Source organism: Pelecanus crispus, chromosome 8, assembly GCF_030463565.1.
Source record: "Pelecanus crispus isolate bPelCri1 chromosome 8, bPelCri1.pri, whole genome shotgun sequence".
NCBI classification, from domain to species: domain Eukaryota; kingdom Metazoa; phylum Chordata; class Aves; order Pelecaniformes; family Pelecanidae; genus Pelecanus; species Pelecanus crispus.
Window position 1 is genome coordinate 10838183 of NC_134650.1, and position 21612 is coordinate 10859794.

At 65.1% G+C, this 21612-nt stretch overlaps 4 protein-coding genes across 5 annotated transcripts; 1 reads left to right on the forward strand and 3 right to left on the reverse strand.

Annotated features, from left to right (window-relative positions):
- Positions 1-316: 316 nt before the first annotated feature.
- Positions 317-1345, reverse strand: LOC142594138 (alpha-2Da adrenergic receptor-like). Its single transcript, XM_075715494.1, has one exon. It carries the CDS (start codon positions 1343-1345, stop codon positions 317-319), a length of 1029 nt encoding a protein of 342 aa, XP_075571609.1.
- A 984-nt stretch (positions 1346-2329) lies between these two features.
- Positions 2330-6437, reverse strand: SLC34A1 (solute carrier family 34 member 1). The gene is made up of 12 exons (XM_075715322.1): positions 6335-6437; positions 6005-6187; positions 5425-5553; positions 5206-5349; positions 4985-5096; positions 4702-4897; positions 4393-4488; positions 4178-4277; positions 3766-3933; positions 3264-3380; positions 2991-3115; positions 2330-2884 (listed from the first exon to the last, which is right to left on the reverse strand). The coding sequence occupies exons 1-12, from the start codon at positions 6435-6437 to the stop codon at positions 2330-2332; spliced, it is 2028 nt and encodes a 675-aa protein (XP_075571437.1).
- Positions 6438-9707: 3270 nt separating this feature from the next.
- On the reverse strand, positions 9708-16826 carry RGS14 (regulator of G protein signaling 14). Its single transcript, XM_075715541.1, is given in 16 exon segments — positions 9708-9943; positions 10250-10364; positions 10581-10639; positions 10827-10908; positions 11241-11367; positions 11547-11623; positions 11726-11929; positions 12006-12130; positions 12219-12339; positions 12529-12678; positions 12846-12989; positions 13565-13657; positions 13765-13919; positions 15100-15121; positions 16628-16750; positions 16752-16826. Coding segments are annotated over 16 exon segments (1908 nt in total).
- A 2213-nt stretch (positions 16827-19039) lies between these two features.
- Positions 19040-21291, forward strand: LOC104037622 (ADP-ribosylation factor-like protein 3). 2 transcript variants are annotated; one of them, XM_009491643.2, is made up of 6 exons: positions 19040-19207; positions 19523-19723; positions 19812-19928; positions 20097-20147; positions 20959-21144; positions 21244-21291. In XM_009491643.2, the coding sequence occupies exons 1-6, from the start codon at positions 19040-19042 to the stop codon at positions 21289-21291; spliced, it is 771 nt and encodes a 256-aa protein (XP_009489918.2). The 2 variants fall into 2 exon arrangements, with proteins under 2 accessions (XP_009489918.2, XP_009489919.2); XM_009491644.2 differs by having other exon boundaries at positions 19190-19207; positions 19580-19723.
- The last annotated feature ends 321 nt before the right edge of the window (positions 21292-21612 follow it).

Below are 21612 nucleotides of genomic sequence, written 5' to 3' on the forward strand. Positions count from 1 at the left end.
CTGGGGTTCGCCTGGCAGCGGGGTGGGCTGGTGCTCATTGGAGCTGCCATGGCAAGTTGTCACCACCAGTGGGTCACCCACGCTGCAAGGGGGGTGGGTGTAGTGATCCGGGTAACGACGGGTGCCGGCAATGGGTGCCAACGAGAGGCAGATGCCAGCCCAAGGCGCAGGCTTTGGTCTTGTTTTATTCAACCCCACGTTTCCAAAAGTACCTCGAGATGCACACCAGCATGGCAGTCCAGGATCTGTGGTGGGGCCGGGCACTGCCAGCGACAAGTGGGGCTGGGGGCTGCGTCCCCCGTGTCCTGGTGGGGTCCTAGGTGTGGTGCTGGCGGGGGACGGCGAGGAGCCGGCAGAAGGCAGCGCGGAAGTCCCGGTTGAAGAGGGTGTAGATGAGGGGGTTGAGGCTGCTGTTGCAGTAGCCGATCCAGAAGAAGAAGCTGAAGAGGGGCTTGGAGACGCGGCAGCCCTCCCCACAGACAGCCCCCAGGCTGTAGGTGAAGAAGAAGGGGAACCAGCACAGCACGAAGGCCCCCATCACCACGGCCAGCACGATGATGAAGCGCCGCTCCTGCGCCCGCACCAGCCGCCGGCGGCACAGTAACACGCTCTGGTGCTGGCTCCGGCGCCGCCATCCCACCATCCCAACCCCCGGCCCCTTCTTGCTGGTGCCGGCGGGGCGCGGGGTGCGGGCGGCGAGGAGGGCCGCCGTCCGCCGGGCGGTCAGGTGGTAGATGCGGCAGTAGACGGCGACCATGACGAGGCAGGGGGCGAAGAAGGAGGCGGCGCAGGAGGCCAGCACGTACCAGGTCTCCTGGCTCAGCTGGCATTCCCGTCCCCCTGGCCGGGCCCGCAGGAGCGGTGGCAGTGCCACCAGGGCCGCCGCCGCCCAGACCACCCCGATCATCCCCTTCACCCGCCCGGGGCTGCGGCGCAGGTTGAGCCGGGCCGCCCGGGTGACGGCCCAGTAGCGGTCGAGGCTGATGGCGCAGAGGTGCCCGATGGAGGCGGTGCAGAGCAGCACGTCCAGCGCCAGGTACAGGCTGCACCACAGGCCACCGAAATACCAGTAGCCCATCACCTCGTTGGCCAGCGAGAAGGGCAGAACAAGGATGGCCACCAGGATGTCCGCCGAGGCCAGGGACACCAGGAAGAGGTTCTGCGGGGCCCGCAGGGCCCGGCTGGTGGAGATGGCCACCACCACCAGCGTGTTGCCCACCAGCGTGGCCAGCAGGACGGCCAGGGCGGCCAGCAGGATGAGCCCCGTGGCCGCGGGGGAGTGCGGGGCGCCACTGGCGCCACTGCCATTACTGGAGGTGTTGGAGAGGGCGCCGGCTGGCTCCATGCTGGCCTGGCCCCTCAGGCAGACAAAGCCCCATGGGGCTGCCCCCCGCCGCACGCCCCCTGCTCACCGGCCCCGCCGCATCTCGTGGCGCAGCCCCAGCATTGCTGAGTCCCCAGGGGAGCGTCCCAGCTGCCACCACTCCTGTACTGACCCGGTCTGATGGCAAGGCGGAGGTCGTCGCGGCCTGGTGGTCGCCTGGCCAGGCACGCAGGGCAGCGGCAGTGCCAGGAGCCCCAGAGCGGCTCCCGCGGCAGCCCCGCTGGCTCTGCTGGTCCCAGCCTGGGAGGAGGGCGGGCGGGAAGGAGGGAGGGAGGGACAGGCTGATATCGCTGGCAGGAGCCCAAGCATCTGTGGGCAGTGGGAGAAGCGGTTATTGCCAACACTTAAAGGGCTCCTGCCAGGGTCACCACAGTGGGTGGGCTCCTGCTGTGGGCATTGGGGTCCCGGGCAGGCCAGGGGCACTGCCTGACCATGCCAAGTTGACATCTTGCTGAGCCCCAGCCCAGCAGCACTGTAGCACCTCGCCAGCTGCCCCATGCTGTGCCCGGTTCACCGGCACACTGCCGTGATACCGCGCGGTGCAGCACGGACCCTGCCAGCTCAGCCCTCCGGGGACGAGGCGAGTGGAGGAAGATGCTGCCTGTGGTATGTGGGTACAGGCTGGCTGCAAACCGCAGGCGCAGGGTTCGGCTGCAGCATTGTCAGCGTGTACCCCTGCGGTCCCAGCAGCACATTTGGTACATCCCCAGTGCCAGGCACCTGTACGGGGCCAGGCTGTGCAGTGGCGGTGTATGGATGTGGGGGCGGATGGTGGGCGTCTGGAACCTGCGGCTCCGGCTGCAGCTCTGGCAGGGTTTGCAGGGAAAGGAGCCAAAGAGATGAGCACCCGGGGCATGGGCGCTTGGCATTTATTAGACACCAGCTGAGCGGGGATGGCAGAAACTGGGCGGCCATGGGAGCGGCAGCCTGGGCATCTGGTGCTGGCTAGAGCCGGGTGGCACCATGCAAGGGTGGGCGAGGGGAGCCCACCCGGATGACTGGGCTGGGCACCTCCTCGGGGTAGGAGAGCGCGGGGTTGTCCAGCCCCAGCCTGGCCTTGTCGCGTGGAGGGGCCTCGCACTCCTCCCAGCCCTCGGGGCTGCGGCAGCGGTCAGTACAGCAGAGGGTGGCCCGGGTGATGAGCCGGTCGAGGGGCTGCAGCGAGTGCATCCAGGTGGGGAGGAAGTCCCAGGTCTGCAGCCATTTGGGCAGGCGGCCGGGGCTGCGTGTCTGCAGTGCGTTCACCAGCCCCACGAAGAAGAGGAGGCCAAGGAAGGGTGCGCCCACCCCCACCAGCGCCTGCCAGCCCGCCATGGAGATGCCAAAGATGAGGGAGGGCAGGAGGAGGAAGCAGACGATGAGGTACAGCACGGCGAACCAGCGGTACTTGGCCGTGCGCTCGCCCAGCGCCTTGGCCATGCGGATGGGCAGGCGGGTGAAGGGCAGCGGGTACCACAGCAGGATGCCAGAGATGTTGAAGAAGAAGTGGCAGAGGGCGATCTGCAGGGATGCCATCCCCATTGGGCCAGGCACGCAGGCTTTCCCCAGCTCCTGCCTTGCCCGGTGCCCCCCCACCAGCCTGGCCATGGCCCCAGGCAGCCCATACCTGGAAGGAGCTAGCCAGCTTGTCCCCAGGGCTGGCCAGGGCAGCCAGGATTGCAGTGGTGGTGGTGCCGATGTTGGAGCCCAGAGTCAGTGGGTAGGCGCGCTCTATGCTGATCACCCCCAGGCCTGTGGGAGAGGCAGTCCATCCCATCCCATTGCTCCTTGCCAGTGCTGTCCCCACGCTCTTCCAGGGAGGCGCGGCTCCAAGCACCCCTCTGAGCACCCCAGCACCCACAGGCCATCACTGGGGGGACGAGGCTTAGCCGGGACTCACCGATCAGGGGTGTGATGGCCGAGGTGAAGACAGAGCTGCTCTGCACCACGAAGGTCATCCCAGCGCCCACCACCATGGCGAAGTACCCAGTGAGCCAGCTGAGCGGGTGTGGGAGGTCTGCCACGGCATGGCCATGGGCACAGGCATGGACACAAGCAAGCACACAGGCATGGATACATCAGCTGGGAGCAGCCCAGAGCTCCTCCATGGAGCTGGGGAGAGGGCTGTGGGTCCAGGCTCTGGGTATGGGGTCAGGCTGTGGGTATGGGGCCAGCCTGGTGGCCAGGATGGCTGGGGAGGGAGGATGTGGACACCAGGCCATGACAGTCATAAGAAGAGTGGGGATCAGGGGCAGGCAGGGGACATGGGAGTCCAAACAAGGATGGAGGTTAGGGCCAGACAGGGATGGGTCTGAGGAAGGCAGGTGGGGATGGGGCTGGGTGGCCATGGGGCCGGCAGGGTCCCATCCCACTCACCCCACAGCAGTCCCCGTCCCACTTACCAGTGTTGATGACCTTCTGGATGGCTTTGGCCACCTGCCCCTTGAGCAGGGAGTTGAGGAGTTTGACCAGGAGGATGAGGCAGGTGCAGAGCACGACGAGGGACCCGGCCAGCAGCACCAGCCCCACGACCAGGTCGGGCAGTGGCGTGTTGGTGAAGAGGTGCTCGCCTGCCCCACAGCACAGCTGGGCAAGGGGCTGGGGCCGGCCCAGCCCTGCTCACAAACCTGCCCCCCCGAGACAGCCCCCCACCTGGACCCCAGCCCCAAAATCTCCCAGCCCTGCCCCACATCATGACTCTAGCCCCATGCCCAGCACCCCTCCATCCCACATAAAGACCCCAGCCCCACCTGCACTTCCCCAGCCCCATGCCCCGTGCCCCCAGCCCTGCCCAAGTGCCCCACACCTACTCACACTTCTGCCTGGTGATGTTGTGGAGGCTCTCGATGCCCTTAGTGCTGCAGTGGCTGGGGGCCGTGCAGTTTGGGGGGGACCCAAGCCCCACAGCAGCCGTCTGCAGGGAAGGGATGGGCTGCAGCCGGCTCCACAGTGTCCTTGGCCAGTCCCTTCCCACCACCCACCCTCTGTGGGATTGTTTGGTGGCCCCAGCAGGGCCATGGGCCCCTCACCTGTGGGGGTGCGGGGCCACACCAGACACGGATGAGGCTCCGGTTGCGCAGGCTCTCGTCCCCCATTGCAATGCCTGTGATCACGGACTTGTCCAGCTGCAACAACACAGATGTTGGAGAGGGCCCTTGGGGGCTGATAGCACCCCTGGCTTGGGGACATCTTTGCTGGGATGGAGACACCACTACCAGCCTAGGGACATTTGGACATGACCACCATCAAAGGGAAACCAGCACTGGGGACATCACCACCAGCACAGGGACACCAATGCTGGGGGACCACCACCAGTCTGGGGACACCACTGAGGAGACCTGGATGATGAGCTTGGTGAAGGGCTCTGTGATGATCTTCAGCAGGTCAGGGGCGTCCTTCCCACTGCGGATGTTGAAGGTGGCCACGACCAGGCGAGTGATGTGGTGCAGGTACCCGCTCACCACCTCCAGCGGCAGCAGGACCAGCACTGACAGCCAGTTGAAGCAGTCGTGCACCGTGGCTCCGGCAAAAGCCCTGTGCGGAGGAGCCTGTTGGCATGGGGTGGCCCCCAGGGAGCAGCCCCAGGCCCCCTGAGTCCCCTCTGCCCCGACCAGCTCTCACCGTTTGAACTCACTGCGGTCACCAGCCTGCATGAGGGCCACGATGGTGTTGGTGACAGAGGTGCCAATGTTGGAGCCCATGATGATGGGGATGGCAGAGCGCACCTCCAGCACTGGGGACAGAGACACCCACTAGCCCTGCATGGCCCAGCTCAGGGTGACTCTGTCCAGCCACCCCATCCCCCAGCCTCAGGTCCTGGGGAGCCCCACGGGCGCACTCACGCCCCGAGGAGACCATGCTGACGATGATGGAGGTGGAGGTGGAGGAGCTCTGCACCAGCACAGTCACCAGGATGCCCACCACCAGCCCGGCCACGGGGTTGGAGAGGATTGCGTTGTCCTTGAAGATGTCCCCGGCCACCTTGCCTGTGAGAGAGCGTGAGCGGCAGGATGCCGGCACAGTGGGTGCCACCAGCCCCCCAGGTGCCCCTGCCACCCTACCTCCGGCCAGCTGGAAGGCAGAGCTGAGCACGTCCAGGGAGCACACAAAGAGGTACAGGAACCCGAACATCAGGGGCACCTTGAGAAGGGAGACACAGATGGACTGGACCCTGGCCCAGCACCCCAGCTCTGCGCAAGACAAGAGAGAGTGTTAAATGCTGGCCACGGCACGGCCCTGGCTCCCCAGGCTCCTGCAGCCCCATGCCATCCTCCTGTGCCCCTGGTGGGATGGGGCTCGTGTTCCCAGCCATGCCACCACTCCCTGGGCCCTCTCCACATCCTCCCACCCTGGAGTGCCTTGTGACGACTGCGCCTGTTGCCCCTCGGCTCTGCCCATGGCACCCCGGGGAGCTGAGGGTCTCCCCTGCCGACAGGCAGCCCACCACGCTGGGGGTCCAACTGGGGTGCCAGCGTGAGGACTGGCACAGATGGACAGCGGGGAGGAATTGCTGCCAGTCCCAGGGGAAAAGCTTGGGCTCTCCTGGCACCCATGTCCCCCCTGGGTGCCTCCAGCAGGTCTCCAGGGTACTCCCCAACCTGGGTGCATCGTGCCTTGGGGAGCACTGTCCGGGGGTCTCACCTGGCTTCTGCAGCTCGTCCAAGCCCAGCCGGGGCCCCTGCCAGGGCAGCGCCTCCAGCTCGTACCGCTCCCTGCCCTCGCCCAGGCGCCCCGGGGAGCCGGGGCAGGGGAAGCCATGGTCAGGGCAAGGCACCGCACTGACGGTGAAGGGGCAGGCGTGGGTGCCCGGCAGCCGGTGCAGAGCTGGGGAAGGGGGCACCCGTGTTACAGCCCCATCCTCGCAGGGACCCCCCTGCAGAGGAGAGCTGGGCACTGCCCAGGCCAGGGTCTGGCCAGAAGCCTGGTGGGGTGAGGAAGAGGAGGAGGAGGAGGAGGGCTGGGGGCACCTACCTTGGGGGCTGGGGCAGTAGGCGAACTGGGGCCCGTGCACCACCCTTCCTCCCCGCACTGGGCAGCGGGGCAGGGCCGGGCTCTCCCTCCGGTAGGGCAGCATCGCTCCTGCTGAGGCTGAGCAGAGGCGGTCGCACGTCACCACAGTGGAGCCACGGCTGTGCCGCGCCAACCACCACCAGCCCCCAGAATCCCCGTGGTCCTGGCATCACTGAGGAGGACCATCCCATCACCTGATGGTCCCCTGGGCCACTGGCCACCGCTGTGCCATCCCAGTGAGCTCCTGCAAGGGCAGGCGGCCTGGGTGGAGGGGACACGGGGAGGGGACCCCTCCTGCCCAGGGCCCTGCTCACCTGGGGCTGGCTGGGCACTCAGGGCAGTGCCATGTCCACATGCCACATTCACGCGTCCCTCCAGCAAAGTGTCCTGCTGGGCACCGCAGCCCTTTATATGCACGCCAAGAGCAAAGTCTAAGGAGCCCCGCGTTGCCCCTCGCCTCCGCTCGCCACTCACCTCCTCCCCAGAAATTCCTGCAGTTAATGGGTAACCCCGCGGCATCCCGCGTCAGCTGCGGCCCTGGGGCGGGATGGGGCACGCACCCCCGGGGTACTGCGCTGCTGGCACAGCCCGCCTCGCCTGCCCGAGGCTTGGCATCACCCCGGGGCAAGCAGCAGCCGGGCGGTGGGGAGTGAAGACAGGGCGGTGCTGGAGCACAGTGCCCGAGGGGAGATGCTGGAGCAGCCTCTGCTCTCTATCACTTGCTGCTGGGTGCTTTATCCCCTGCACGAGAGGAAGAGGAGGAGGAGAAGGGCTCAGTGCTGGCACTGCTGGGGTGTCCCAAACCAGAGGTGAGGCCACATACACATCCACCATCCTCAGAGCCATCTAAGCATCGGCTGTGAAGGACCTGGCTCTGCCCAGGGCACATGCTGTCCTTGCTGCCAGGGCGTTGGTGGTGGGTTACATCAGCACTGGCGCGGTCCCTGTGTCCTGTCACGGGCGGTGACGGTGGCACGCAGCCCGGCTCAGCCCAGAACAGCCAGCGGCGCTGCAAAGGCTGCGTGGGGCAGAGCCCATGTCTTCCCAGCGTATGCGATGCCGGGGCGGGCAGGAGCGGAGCGACGCCAGTGTTGCCGTCACCACCTCCTCAACACCGTTTATCATTACCCGCTGTTTACACACCTCTGGCCAAGTTTCCATCCGCCCACGAGGTGCCTGGCCAGCTTGTGTCCATGTCTGTCCAGGGGAGAGCCAGGGGCGAGCCAGGGGCAAAGGCTCCTCCAGCCCCAGCGCCTGTGGGGAGTGGGGCATGGAGGGGCTGCACAGCTGTTGCGTACCCGCTCCTCTGGGTCCAGGCACTCCTGGGTCCCACCACCACGGACAAGCCAGCTACGATTGTATGTGGGGAGCAAGTGGAGATCCCTTGGGTACCCCAGGGTGCTCAGGGACAGCCTGGGGACATGCCAGCCTGAGGACCTCCCTGCCACTGCTGGAGCATCGTGGAGCCTCTGCCAAGTCACAAACCGATGGAGCTGAATGCTCAGGAGGTGCCATGGCAGGGGACATGTCCTGCCTCTGCGGGGGCCCGGGGACCCTTCTGACCCTTCTGTCTGCGGACAGTGGCACCCACAGAGCCCTGTACCAGGCTGCAGCGGGCAGGAGGCCAGTGTCCACGCTTGCCTCGTGCCCAGAGCCTCTTGGCCAGCTGCCCCCGCAATCATTAACCCAGCGAGGCCCTGGCAGCTCCGGCTGTCACTCATTGACAGGGTCGGGGCTGAAGTCCTTGGCCGTGCCGGCCCCGCAGCTTCTCCTACACCATCAGCAGTGCCGGGAAAACAAGTTCCTGGCACTGCCCCTTGCTGCCAGGTAGGGTGGCACCGGGGCCGAGGGCTGGCTCCAGCCCTGCCCTGGCCCCACGGGCTCCACACAGTGTTGGGGGGGCTGGGGGGACATTGCTGCCGGGAAAAGCACCGTCCAGCCTCAGCATCGGCGGAAGGAGAGGGACACGCATCCAGGCAATGCTCTTTATTTCCCCCGGTTTCACACCACAGATGGGACTGAGCAGCACCACGGAGACACAGGGGAGCTCTGACCGGGGCTGCGGGGCCGCAGCAGCGTGGAGCTGGGTGGACATGCCCCCCGTCCCTGGGTGAGCCCTGGGCCTGCCCTGGGCCACTCCTCTGCCTCTGGCTGGGCAGTGGTGACAGAGTAGTGACCCAGGGAAAGGCCCTGGCACACGTGGACAACGGAGGGATCTCCTGGCTGCTGTCAGGGGGCTGCCTCCATCGCAGACTGGGTCTGGGACCTCTGGGGACAAGGGGCTGCCAGGCATGGGGACCCACAAGGCACAGCCAGGTCTGGAAGAGCTGTGCTCAGGGTTACAGCCCAGCACAGCCGCCGGCAGGGATGCCAGGCTGGGCACACGCTGGGTACCCGCACACCAGGCTGAGATGCTCAGCACCCAGGGGTGCTGCATTCATCTGCCACCAGGCAGGCCTGTCCCCAAGGGCCAAGCTCCCACAGCCCCAGCCAGGCCAGGGCATGGGACCTATGGGGACCTGCTCCTGTGGGTCACTTCAGCAGCCGCCCATGCAGGGTCTCCCTGCAGGGAGGAGGAAGGCTTTTTTGGCACTACCTGCTGGCTCTGCCTCTGTCTACTAGGGGCAGGAACCAGGTGCCCTGCTCCACAACGGCAGTGCTATCGTGGCAGGATCAGGCCCAGCCACACTCATGCAACGCAGACGGTAACAACCCGCCTGGGGCACAGGCCGGCAGGGCCATGCTCACCCTCCCCGGGAAGGGTAGACCCGCACATCAAGAGTGGGGGAAGCCCTGTTCCTGCGGGGTCAGGAACCAGATCCGGCCCTCAGCTCTGGACACACGTTCTCCTGACCCTGCCTGCCCACAGCACCGGGGTTCGGGGCTGGAGCCTGCCTTGCCACCCCACCCACCCTCTCTATCCCGCACGCCCTTCGCTTGGAAGGGTACTTTCCCCACCTGAACAGTCAGTGGGGCTGTGCCAGCCCGGCACAGGCAGGATTTGCTGGGGAGGCAGCTCTACCACAGGCAGAGCGGGCAGAGGCACTGGGCAGGACAGTGCCAGGCATGCGTGGGATGTTGAAAAGTGCTTTGTAACAAGGGTTCAAACTATGTACAGGACTCCCTTGACGTGCACCAGGATGTGACCCCACCGAGGGGCATGGCAGCTGCTCAACCACTCACAGCGACACGACACGACAGTTTGGGACAGGACGTGGACGAATCTGCGGTCTGGGCAGTGTCGGCGGTGCAGGGCAGGGGCCGGTCGGGCCCCATGTTGAACCCCGGCATGGCCCGGGGGTACCACGCGCCAGGTGCGGACGTGCAGCAGGACTCATCGGAGCTCATGGTCGACTGGAGGCTGAGCCAGCACGGGCTCTGTGGGCTGAGGATGGCCGCTTCCCTCGGAGCCTGGGTGAGGGGTGCGGGGTTGATCTGACCCTTCACAGGTGCTGTCGTCCTCCCTGGGGAGCTGGAGAAAGTCAGGCAGGACCAGGTCCTCCTTGGAGAGCAGCCCACGCTGGTCATTGGCCCGGCAGCTCTGGGCACGGTTCAGCAGCTCCACCAGCCCTGGGGGAAATGCAGGTCATGCACTTGAGCCCAGCACTTGGGCTCTTGTCCTAACACCTCGGCTGCCCTCTCCACCTGATGTGACCCTGAACATGCCCCAGGCACACACTGGCACCTTCTCCCTACTCCATGCTAGCACCCATGGGACCCTGCACCCATCCCCAGCACACTAGGGGACCCCAAGTCCCCCATAGCCCATCCCCAGCTTCACAGGACCCTGCACCCACGCCAGCAGACTGGGGGCCCTGTGTCCCTCAGCCCATGTTTTGCCTCAGCCCCTCAGGTTTCAGACATGCCAGGTCTCACCTTCCAGGTCGTATGTGCGGCGGTTCAGGTTCTTGGCAGCTGAAGAGCGGGGCCGGGAGAAGGAGGAGGGCATCTCCCACAGCGTGTCAGGCTCTGCTCCTGTCGGGCTTCCCTCCTGCAATGAGCAGCCCAGGCCTCAGCTACAGGGCAAGGAGGCAGCGCTCCCACAGCCAACATCCCCATTGCCCTCCCGCAGCCTGGCTCCTGCCTCGGCACCCGCTGCCCAGCCCCATGGCATGTGCCGGGGTCACAGCAGGGCACACCATCCCCACAGACCACGGCAGGAGCGGTGGGGGCATCTCCAACTGGGGCAGTGGGATATTGAGCTCACCTCGCTCCGGAGTGGGGAGGGGGCAGCTGCAGCCTCAGTGCTCTCCATCACTCGCACGTCTGCAAGATAAGTGATGCTCAGTGCCCCGTGCCAGTGCCACAGTCCTGGCCTGGCCAGTGACAAGTTGGAGCCCAGCCCAGGGAGCGGGAGCCATGGCCAGCAGAAAGCAGCCTGGCCCTGTGAGTGCTCTGGCAGGGGGACACAGCCTCGGGGGGGGGACATGGCTTGGAGGGGAGGGCACTTTACCTGCCAGCGTTTCCAGGACAAGTTTCTGAGCAGCCACCGTGCTGACCAGCTTCTCCAGGTCCAGGGCGGCTGGTTCACCTTGCTGCAATGGGAAGAGTCAGCCAGTGTCACTGTGGCACGGCAAAGGCAGCCAGGCTGAGGAGCTGTGAGCTCCCAGCCAGACCCTGCTGGGTCATGGGCTGCACAGCGCAGAGCACACCCACCGGGCCCTCCTGGCCCACGGCAGGGTGCCACGGCCCATCTCAAACACTGGTGACTCTCCACAAGCCCGCAGGCTGACCCAGCACAGACCCCTGCTCCCCACCACCTGGTCACTGCCAGCAGCCCCTGGCCCAAGTCCCAAACCCACTCCCCCACCACAGCATCCTGGCCGCAGGAGGCTGGGGCCGTGCCCACCGAGGTGCGAGCCCTCACCCGCCGCAGCAGCACCAGCTCCATGCTCATGCCATACTTCCCCAGCACGGGCTGCAGCGCTTCCCGGATGCGCTTGGTTGACTTCGCTGTGATGCGGATGGTCTTATTGAGGGAGGAGATTTCCAGCCTGCAGAGGGGGGAGAAGAGGCTGTCTGCAGGCAAACACAGACAGGCAGGAGAGGCAGGGGCAGAGCCGGCGCGTTTGGGACTGCCTAGGAGGTTGGGTGTGGGGCACCATCGGTAGCCATGCGTGATGTGGACCGGACACATGTGGGCAACAGCATCAGTCCTGAAGCTCCCACTCACTCAAAGCTTATCCTGTTCTCCAGCTTCACCTCCTGGTCTGCCAGCACGGAGCACTCCTGGTCCAGCACCAGCGCTTTCTGCAAGAGCCAAACAATCAGGAGAGAGCAAAGAGTGGCACGTGGTCCCAGCCTGGGGATGTCCAGCTGGCAGGAGCCCCCTCTCCCTGCTGCCCACCCTACCTGCTCATTCCCCACCAGGTAGACTTTGATGTCAGGGAGGCTGAAGCCACGCTTCTCGCATATCCCCGCCAACATGTCACGGATGGAATGGCCGGGCCGGATGGAGGCCAGTGAGGCTGTGCCGTCGGGCAGGTACACACAGCAATACTTCATGGGCTTGGCGGACAGCTCTGCCTCGCTGCCCCCCAGGCTCTTCCGATGGCCCTGTGGGAGGGATGCGGTGGGATGAGCATGGCCAGTGGCAGTGTGATGCCATGGGACTGGCGCGGCGACGACTCACCTCCGTCCAGGGGCTGCTGGCCGTGCTGGCTGAGGACAGGAAGCCCAGGTCCAGGCTGGCTGAGGAGTTGAGCGAGCCCTGGGACTCCCGCCACAGCATGGCGCTCCCACCGCCTTCTCCCCCCTCTAGGACAGACAGAGGGACGGTGGTGGGGACCATGGGCACCCTTCAGGGGTAGCATGGCCCCTCTGCCCCACTTGGCACAGCACCTACCTGCCCAGGAGGGCTCCCGCCGCTCTCCCTTCCGGAAGGACCGTCGGGGGCTGCGGTTGCTACTACTGCCTGCTGTCTCCACCCCCAGTGGCAGGGACTTGCCCAGCTTCAGCTTTGACTTCTGGGGCAAACAGAGAAGCATCTCAGCATGGGGACATCCAAGGCTGCCCCTTCCCTTTCCCCGGTCCCCTGAACCGCTTGTCCATCCTCAGCCTGGGGCTGGGTTTGCTCTGAGCAGCGGGGAAGGGACCCATCACCATTTTCTCAGGCCAAAGGACAGGTCCCTGTCCCCCCTTCCCACCCCGCTCACCTTGCTGAGGTCAGGTGGGGGGCTGCTGCTGCGGGAGTGGGGCCGCAGGTCGGGCAGGGGCTGCCCCTGGCTCTCTGCCTGCAAGCAGGCCTGGTAGAGCGGGGATTTCACAAAGCGCGTGTAGCTGTCAAACTTCATCAGGTTAAAGATCTGCAAAGGGAGGATGCATGTGCTTAAGACCCCTGCCCACCTACAGCTCGGTCTGGCCACTGCCCCGTGGCACAGCCCCACGGTGACAGCAGCAATGCTGGGTGATTCGCAGGGTGGTCCTGCAGCCCCCATCCTGTGGGTGGGGTGGAGCAGGGTGCTGCTCATACCTGGAGCTGCTGGATGCGAAACATATCTGGGGAGGGGGTGGCCAGCATGTCCTCCCCAATCCAGGCCTGCTTGTCGATGTTCACGGGACTGACTGAGTGGCTGGAGAGGAACTCATCGTAGATTCGCCGTGCCTCCTGGGCCAACTGGGGTAGCAGAGGGGTCAGGCTGGGACTAGGAACCCCCTCCTCACTGCTTCCCTGTGGGGACCCCCTGGCTCACCCCATGGAGCCACCTGAGCCAAGTCCCCCCTGGGACCAGCTCGGTACCTGGGCTTCAGGATGGACATCGGAGCCAGCTGCCCCCACCCAGCACCAAGCTCTGGACACAACACGCCGGTCTCTCCATGGAGTTACAGCCCGAGGTAGGAACTGTCCCCCCGCAGCCGTGTGGCTCTGTCCCCATGACTCCCCGTCTAGCTCTCCACCCTTGCTCTCTTGCCCTCCCAGCAGCACTCTTCACCCACTGGCCGGCCTGGGCTGGAGAAGCACCTCCTGCTCCATGGGGCAGGCAGTCCCGGCTGCAGCTTTTCAAATGCACATCACATCCGTCTCCTTATCACTCTCACAAGACACCCCAGCAAGCTCAGCCTCCCAGAACAGGGGTCTGCCAGGACCCTGGGACATGCAGACACGACAGCCACCGCCACCTCTGCTCATGTCCCTCCCAGCAGCTGTGTGACCCAGGCTCAGCTGCACTGTGCCTGCGCAGAGACTGGTACCTGCTGCGTGTCGCTGGCTGGGATCTGCTGGAAGCGCTCGCATGCCTGCCAGAAGTAGACGTTTTCGGCGCTGAACTCCTTCTTGAGGAACTCCTGTGGGGCAGAGAGAGTTGCTGGCCTGGCCGGCACCGCGGCTGTGGGACAGCCAGTTGCCAACAGTGGACGGGAGCGGGGACTGAGGTCTGGGCTGTGGCACTCACAGTGAAGTAGGTGACGGCCACACGGTCCTGCAGCAGTGTCTCAAAGGACTCGGCCCAGCTGACCACAGACCCCTGTGCAGAGCCACTGGCGGCCGGTGGTCCCGGCAGGCTGTTCACGCTGTGGTTGCTGCCACGGGCCCTGGAGGCGTTTAATTCTGAGAGAGAAAAAGGGTCAGTTCTGGCTGCCTGGGTGTCACTGAGTATCACCCCCCTGTTATCCCTCAGTATCCGCAGTAAGTTCATCTGCCCCATCCCAGTCGGAACTGGCGAGCCCTCGGGTAGGGAACGTGAGGAGCATCACAGCAGCATTCTCAGCAGATCGGGCGTTGTGATGCCACAGCTGGCACCTTCCAGCGTGGCGGCCCTCCCTGCCAGCGCTGGCTGTCCTCCCCTCCCCGGGGTGTCACCGTGACTCCACCTGTGACTCATCTCCCAGGGGAACAAAGCCGATATGTGGGGATGGCACCCAGCGGGGGAGGGAAAGCAGAGTGGAAGGAGACACAGGGGCACATGGCATGGAAGAAAGCTTGCAGGATGGGTAGAGGTGCCTGAACTTACCTTCTGTGCTCCTCTGGCCATGACAAGGAACAAACCCAGTGAGAGGAGGGCACAGAAAGCATCATCCCCAGCTCCCAACCCCAAGGAAACCCTCCCTTCGTGAAACCCAAGGTGACCTTGCATTCAAATAGAGTGCCTCTGTCAAAAAGACAGAAGTTCCCAGGGACAACCCCAGCTTTTGAACTGGTTTGGCTGGTGAGCAACTGGGAGCAGAGGGTCATTTGCAAGAGAAGGTAAGGGTATGCAAGCAGGGATCTCCCGGCAAAGCCAGTGGGAACAGAGGAGGTGGCAGGCTGCCGCTTTGCCGGGCTCCTTGCCCTTCTCCTGCTGTCCAAAATACAGGGTAAATGTGCACACCCTGTGCATGCAGGTGGGAACAGCAGCCACCAAGATGGGCGAATGGGCCATCTGAGATATCCAATGCACAATGAGACAGATGGACAGACAGACAGACAGACTCCCTCAGGGAACCTGGGGCTGACTAGTACCCAGGTTCTACTTGCCCCAGGAAGCCCCTCAGCCCCCAGCACCCAATGGTGCCAGCTGAGCAGCCAGAAGGGAGGGAAAGGCGACACGGGGCCATGTGGGAGGGATGGGGGGATATGGGGAGTCTCTGGCACAGGGGCCCGACCATGCACCCGCCCACAGCACAGCCTGTGCTGACACAGGGCCTGGCCGTCTGCCGGCTCCTTGCCCCTGGCACCAGGCTGGCTGTGGTCTTCCCCCTCCCCTGAAGATGATGCCAGCCTCCGGTCCCAGAGCAAAGAGCAGCCTTACCTCCATCCGACACAGCTGGGCCCTGCGGGGGTGGAGAGAAGAGAGGTGAGAGGGGGCACACAGCATCTGCCAGCCCAGTGGAGCGGTACCCAGGCAGGCGGCAGTGTCAGGGCAAGCCCAGTCTGAACCCAGGAGCAAACAAACGGGCTCCCAGCAAACACCACTCTGGTGTTAGCTGCAACCAGGATGGCTGCCCCACAGCAGGGGCAGGACATGGGGCTCCCAGCCCGGGGGTAGCAAGTGGGGGTGGGGGGTTACGGGGGATGCGCAGCTTTTCTCTCACCTCCCCGTGCATCTACTGCCCTGAGGCCAGGCCAGCAATTGGGAAAGGACAGATGCTATCAGATGTAACCCTGCCACCGCTGCCTGGGGAGGAGAGAAGCAGCCTCCCCAGCACAGGAAGAGGAGGGGAGGAGGGGAGGGGAGGGGAGGGAAGGAAGGACAACCACAGCCCTAGGCAGTGAAGAGCTTGCTCCCTCCTTCCTTAGGGCCTGGGGCAGATGCCCAAAAAAGAGGACCAGGTCCTGCCAGAGCTGCCAGCCCAGGGCACAGCAGGACAGGGTACCCTGCAGCATCCCCTGGGCCACCCCAGATACCTGCCGTGGGGATGTGGTACCCCAGGACCCACAGCAAGTAGGCAGATGGGCAGAGCCTCCACAGTCAAAGCCCAGCCAAGCACTCCCTGCACGGCACTGCCTCTCATTGCCCTCCTTGGGCCACGTTGAAGTGGTGCCCTTGACCCGGCTGGCCATGCCCCCCACCCTGCCAGCCCCACACACCCCAGCCTGCCCTGCATGCCCTTGCCTGTCCCCAGCCCAGCCCCACACACCCCAGCCTGCCCTGCATGCCCTTGCCTGTCCCCCCCCCAGCCCCACACACCCCTGTCTCTCCTGCCTCCTACCCCAGCCCCACTATCCCACCCTGCCTGTCCCTGCTACCCCACCCCACATGCCGCTGCCATGCCCCTTACCCCAGGCCCACACACCCCCGCCCTGCCTGCCCACTACCCCAGCCCCACACACCCCTATCTCGTCATCTGCTTGCTCTTCCCCATCCATCCCTGTTGCCCACACCCACATAGCTCTGCCCTGCCTGTGTCACGCAGTCCCATGCACCCCAGCGCTGCTGACTCCTGTTTACCCCAGCCCCATGCATCGCTGCTTGCCCGTCGCCCCCGTGCCATACATCCCCACTTACATCGCTGTCTCAGCCTCACAGACCCCCGCCTCCTCATTACCCCAGCCCCATATGTCCCTGCCTGCCCGTTACCCAGCCCCATACACCTTTGCCTGCCCTAATACCCCTCTGCAGCTCTGCCTGCTGTGGATACCCAAGCCCCATGCACCCCCGTCTGCACGATCCCAGCCCCACAGCCCCTGCCTGCCTGCTACCCGGCCCCACACATCCCTCCGCCTGCCCGTTATCCGCTCCACACCCCCCCGCCTGCCCGGTACCCGGCCCCGCGCCGTGCCGCCGGGCGGGGCCGCCCGAGGGTGGGGACGGGCGCCCGGGCCGGGCCGGCACTCACCATGCGGCCGTTGTGGACCAGCAGCAGCTTGGCCTTGCCCTGCATGCCTGGCACCGCCCGGCCCAGCGCGCTACCGCCGCGGCCCGCGGCCCCGCAGCATCCCCGGCCGGCGGCGCGGCGCGGCGCGGCTCTCCCGGCCCGGCCCGGCCCGGCGCTCCCCGGCACTACCGCTTTCGGCTGCCACAGGAAGTGTCGCCATGGGAACCGAGACCGCAGCGGGGGGAGCGGAGCCGCCCTCCCGCCCCGCGCCGCCGCCACCACCGGCCCCGGCCCCGGCGCCGCCCCGGTGGGCACCGGCTCCGGCTCCGCGCCAGCGGGCGCCGCGGCCCCGCCAGCATCCCCGTCCCCATCCCAATCCCCATCCCACCCCCATCACTGTTTCCATCTGCATCTGTGACCCCATCCACATCCCCGTCCCCATCCACATCCCCCCCTCGTCCCTGTTTCCATCTGCATCTGAGACCCCATCCCCATCTGCATCCCCATCCCAATCCCTATCCCTACCCACATCCCCATCCCCACCCCTATCCCTGTCTCCATCTCCATCTGCATCTGTGACACAATCCCCGTCTGCATCCCCATTGCCATCTGCATCCACATCCCCGTCTTCATCCCAATCCCTATCCCCACCCACATCCCCATCCCCACCCCTATCCCCGTCTCCATCTGCGTCCACATCTGTGACCCCATCCCTACCTGCATCCCCATCCCCATCTGCATCCCCGTCCAATCCCCATCCCACTCAGTCCCCACCACCAGCATGGCCTGCGCTGCCTCGGGGTCACCACCCCACGGCCACCACTCCCAGCAGCCTGGGCAGCTCGAGGGGGCTCCTCCCGGGCACCACGTCACCCCAGGGAAAGGGGTGCTGGGGCAGGGGGGCATCAGCACACCCAATGCACCCCTCCACCAGCCCGGTGCTGCTTGCCCCAGTTGCAGCCGGCCGGGCACACAGCTGCCTCCCGGCCCCATGCCAAGCAGTGGGTCTGGGGGTGGCCCCCAGGACCCTGCTGCTGCTGCTGCCGTCAGTGGCCGGCGATGGGGCAGAGCTGCCTGCGCCATGGATGCCGGCAGAGCCTGGCAGAGAGGAGTGGTGGACGTGCAGCCTGGAGTCACCAAACTGATGCCTAAGCAGTTTTGCCCATCTCCTAGGTCGGGGTTCCATGTTCATCAGCAACCACAAACCAGTCAAGGATATTTTAGGATATTTGTTAGGAAATATAAGTAACTAACAGTTACAGGATAAACCGCAGAGCACCATGGCAACCCACTCATGGAAATGCTAATAACTGGGACGTAAGGTGGGTGATTAACCTATCAAAAGCAGAACCCTAACATTAAGTTGGGTGCAGATCTATGCAGAGAAAAATGAAGTGTTCCCACCGTGAACATGCACAAAAGCAGTGCGGCATTAGCAGCTGCAGCCCTGGCATGGTCTGCGGGCAGGGGGTGGCAGAAGGTGGCTCCCGCTGCTGCCCCTCTGCCCCCCACCGCAGCACAGAGCAGCAATGGGGTGGGGGGCGATCCTGCTTCTCCCCTTCCCTTTGTCGGAGCGTAGCTGTGTTGTTTGGCTTGGCTTTGCAACGGGAGTTATAAATAAAAATGTCTCACCAAGAGTGCGTGACTCATGGTCCTCACCACAAGGATAACCTCTCTGCTAGGAAACCTGATCTGAGGACCGAGCTGCGGCATGCAAGAATCAAAGGCATTGCTTAATTAATATATTAAATCCAAATGGTGAATGGACAAGCCCCTCACCCCACCTGGGCTGGGGTGGGCTGCTGGGGAAGGTGCCTGTGCCCCTCTGACCCCTGTCCTGTGCCATCCCCAACCTCCGGCTGCCGACAGCCCAGCCCTCGACCTGCTCCAGGGCCTGGTGGTTTCCCTCGGACGGCAGCGGGGAGCTGCGGCAGTAGCTGACGTGGCCTCGAGCAGCTCCATCCTCAGCGTCACCTCCTGCCACCCTCCGAGGGGGCAGCTCGTGGGTGCCGGTGTCGCCTCACCCTGCTCGGGTGGGGGGGACGTGGGGATGTGCTGAGGGATCACCCCTCGCACAGAAGACTGCGTCAGCCCTGTGCACCAGGACACGGCCATGACTGTGGCCTGCCTCCGCTGCCTGGGCAGCAGGCAGCGGCCCCTTCGGAGGCTGGGTCTGCAGTGCCTCTCCCAGGACCACACGCTGGCTGCACGGCTCCGTCCCACTGCCACTCTCTGCCCACGGTGGTGCCAGGGGTGCCTGGGTACCGCATCCTCCCACTGTGCTGCCATCCCCGAGCTGGAGCCTGGCCCCGTGGGGAGAGGGACGCCCCGTGCCCCAGCCCGGCAGGACCTGGTTTATCCCGGGGGTAGGCGACGGCGGGGCGACAGCTGGCTGGGGGATTTGCCGAGGGCATTATTTAATGCTGTGGGTAAATGGAGAAACAACAGCTAATTCTGGAGCCCGTAATCCTCTTCCTCCCCCGGGGATGGGGAGTGTGCCAGTCACGCAGCCACCAGTCGGCCCTGGGGACAAGCCCCTGGCAGGTCCCCAGGTGTGCCGCGGGCCGGAGTGACTCCCAGACCATGGGTGATGCACAGAAGGTGAGCGGGGTCCGCTGACAGCCCCCCTGCACCGGGGTGGGTGTGCCGGCACAAGCTCCCGGCTGCGGTGTCAAGCAGCCTGGCAGAGCAGGACCAGGGCTTTACCCTGGGCTTGTCCCCCCAGGACACCCGGGAGCTGGCAGAGCTCCCAGGGCAGGGACAGCACACCCAGGGAGGGGATTGGGGCTGGGCGGATCTGCCGTGGGGCCACCCCGAGCCTGGACACCTTGGGAGCCAAGCCCTGCCGCTCGCTCAGGCCATAGACACAGGGTACCCATGGCCAACAGTGCACCCAGCTCCCCTCTCCAAAACGAGGGTGCTCTGCAGCCACCGAGCACCCCGCAGGGCTCCCCCAGCGCCCTGCGCCCCCAGGGGCTGCTCTCCGTCATCCAGAAGCTGAAGGGTTCCTCGGAGCAGGAGCTCCGCATTGTCCTGCTGGGGCTGGACAACGCGGGGAAGACCACGCTGCTGAAACGCCTGGCGTCGGAGGAGGTCAGCACCGTCACCCCCACCCAGGTAGGTGCTGCTGGGGGCCACGGGCAGCGGGAGGGTGGCAGGTCCTACCCTCCCCTTGGGTGATGCTGGGGTCTGTGTCCCCGCGCAGGGCTTCAACATAAAGAGCATCCACTCGCACGGCTTCAAGCTAAACGTCTGGGATATCGGCGGGCAGCGCTCCATCCGTCCATACTGGAGGAAGTATCTGGGCAGCACCGACCTGCTGGTGAGTGGGGCAGCCACCTGCAGCCCACCGCAGCCCCGCATGGGGAGAGCTGTGCCCTCTGCGCAGGGCCCTGTGCCCCAGCAGAGCCCTGCAGCCCCCGCAGAAGGCAGAGGGCTGTGCAGCCAGGCGAGGAGGAGCTGCTGACTGTCCCTTTTGTCCCCATGGCAGATTTATGTCATTGACAGTGCAGACCAGAAGCGTTTCGAGGAGACTGGGCAGGTATGAGAGGTCTGGTTAGGGGGTGGCTGTGGGGTCCTGGGGCTCAGACCTGGCTGGCACCAGCTCTTTTAGGACTGAAGAGGGGAGCAAGGCTGCTCTCTACTGTGGGGCAGCACTGCTGTGGGGGCCATGCTGTCCCCAGTGCTGTGTAGGAAGAGCTCATGATCAGGGTCTCAGCACCCAGAGCCACCCAACCCCATGGCAGATCTGTGTCCAGCAGCTCCCCCCGAGCTGGGTGTGATGCCCCAGGGGTACCCAACACGGGGGTGACTCTGCCCCTGGTGAGAGCAACCCCTCAGTCGCCAGCCTCACGCCCTCCTCCCACCTCCCCAGCACCAGGTTAGTGATATGACCAAGCAAAGGTTTACGAGTAGCAAATTCAGAGTTACAAACCCTGGGAAAGAAGCCGGAGAGGAGAAGGTGAGACTCTGAGTGCCAGTCTCGGCTGTACCGGCACCAGACGGCAGCGTGGGTGTGCCAGACAGCACGGGGCTGACAGCAGCCGCCTGTAGCTGCCCTTTGCCCAAGGCTCTCGGTGCTGGGAGTGCTTCAGCCCTCAGGTAGCACTGCGTGCGGCTCCTGGGCTCTCTTCAGGGCAGATGGAGCTTCAGGGGTGCATGTCTGTCCCTCAGGATGTTGAGACCTCACAGCTTTTTTGGCTGCAATAAGAGCACCAGAGAGGGGGGAGTGAGGTACTTTGGGGACTGAGGTGCCTCAGCCCGCCCTGGGCAGCTCAGGCAAGCGGCCGGGCAGCTCTGTGGAAGAGGGCAGCAGTGGGCAGCAGCCCTGGGAGATGGTTCTCTCTTGGCAGGAGCTGGCAGAGCTCACCGAGGAGGAGTCCCTCACAGGGGTCCCGCTGCTGGTGTTTGCCAACAAGCAGGACCTAGTGACTGCAGCACCCGCAGCCGAAATAGCAGAAGGGCTGAGCCTCCACACCTACCGGGATCGAGAATGGCAGATCCAGGCCTGCTCAGCCTTGTCTGGGGAAGGAGTGCAGGTAGGGAGACGGGGGCTTGTGGGCTCTGCAGAGGTGGGAGAGGACCCAAGGACCTGCCATGCTCTTGGGGCTGTGCTCATGTCTCCCTCTTCCCTCCAGGATGGGATGAACTGGATTTCCAGCCAGATCATGAACAGGAAGAAGTGAGAGCTGTGAAGTGCCAGACTGGACTGAGCTGCAGGTCCCTAAGCCATGGCCAACCCCCCTGGTCCCTAGACTCCCCTCGAGGGCTCGGCTGGGTCCTGAGCCTCAGTCTGCCGTGGGCTTCCTACCCAGTCTTTCACTAAGCAGTCGGCTTCCCCTCTCCCTGCCTCCTGGGCTTCCAGGGGCTCCTCGTACCCAACCAATCCTCCTGCAGTTGCAGTGCTGTCGGAGGGAAGCACATGTCCTATAGTGTCAAGGGCTTGCACAGCTCCAGAACGAGAACCTGCTCAGGACTTGTCCATCCGCACTGCTGGCACACCCCGC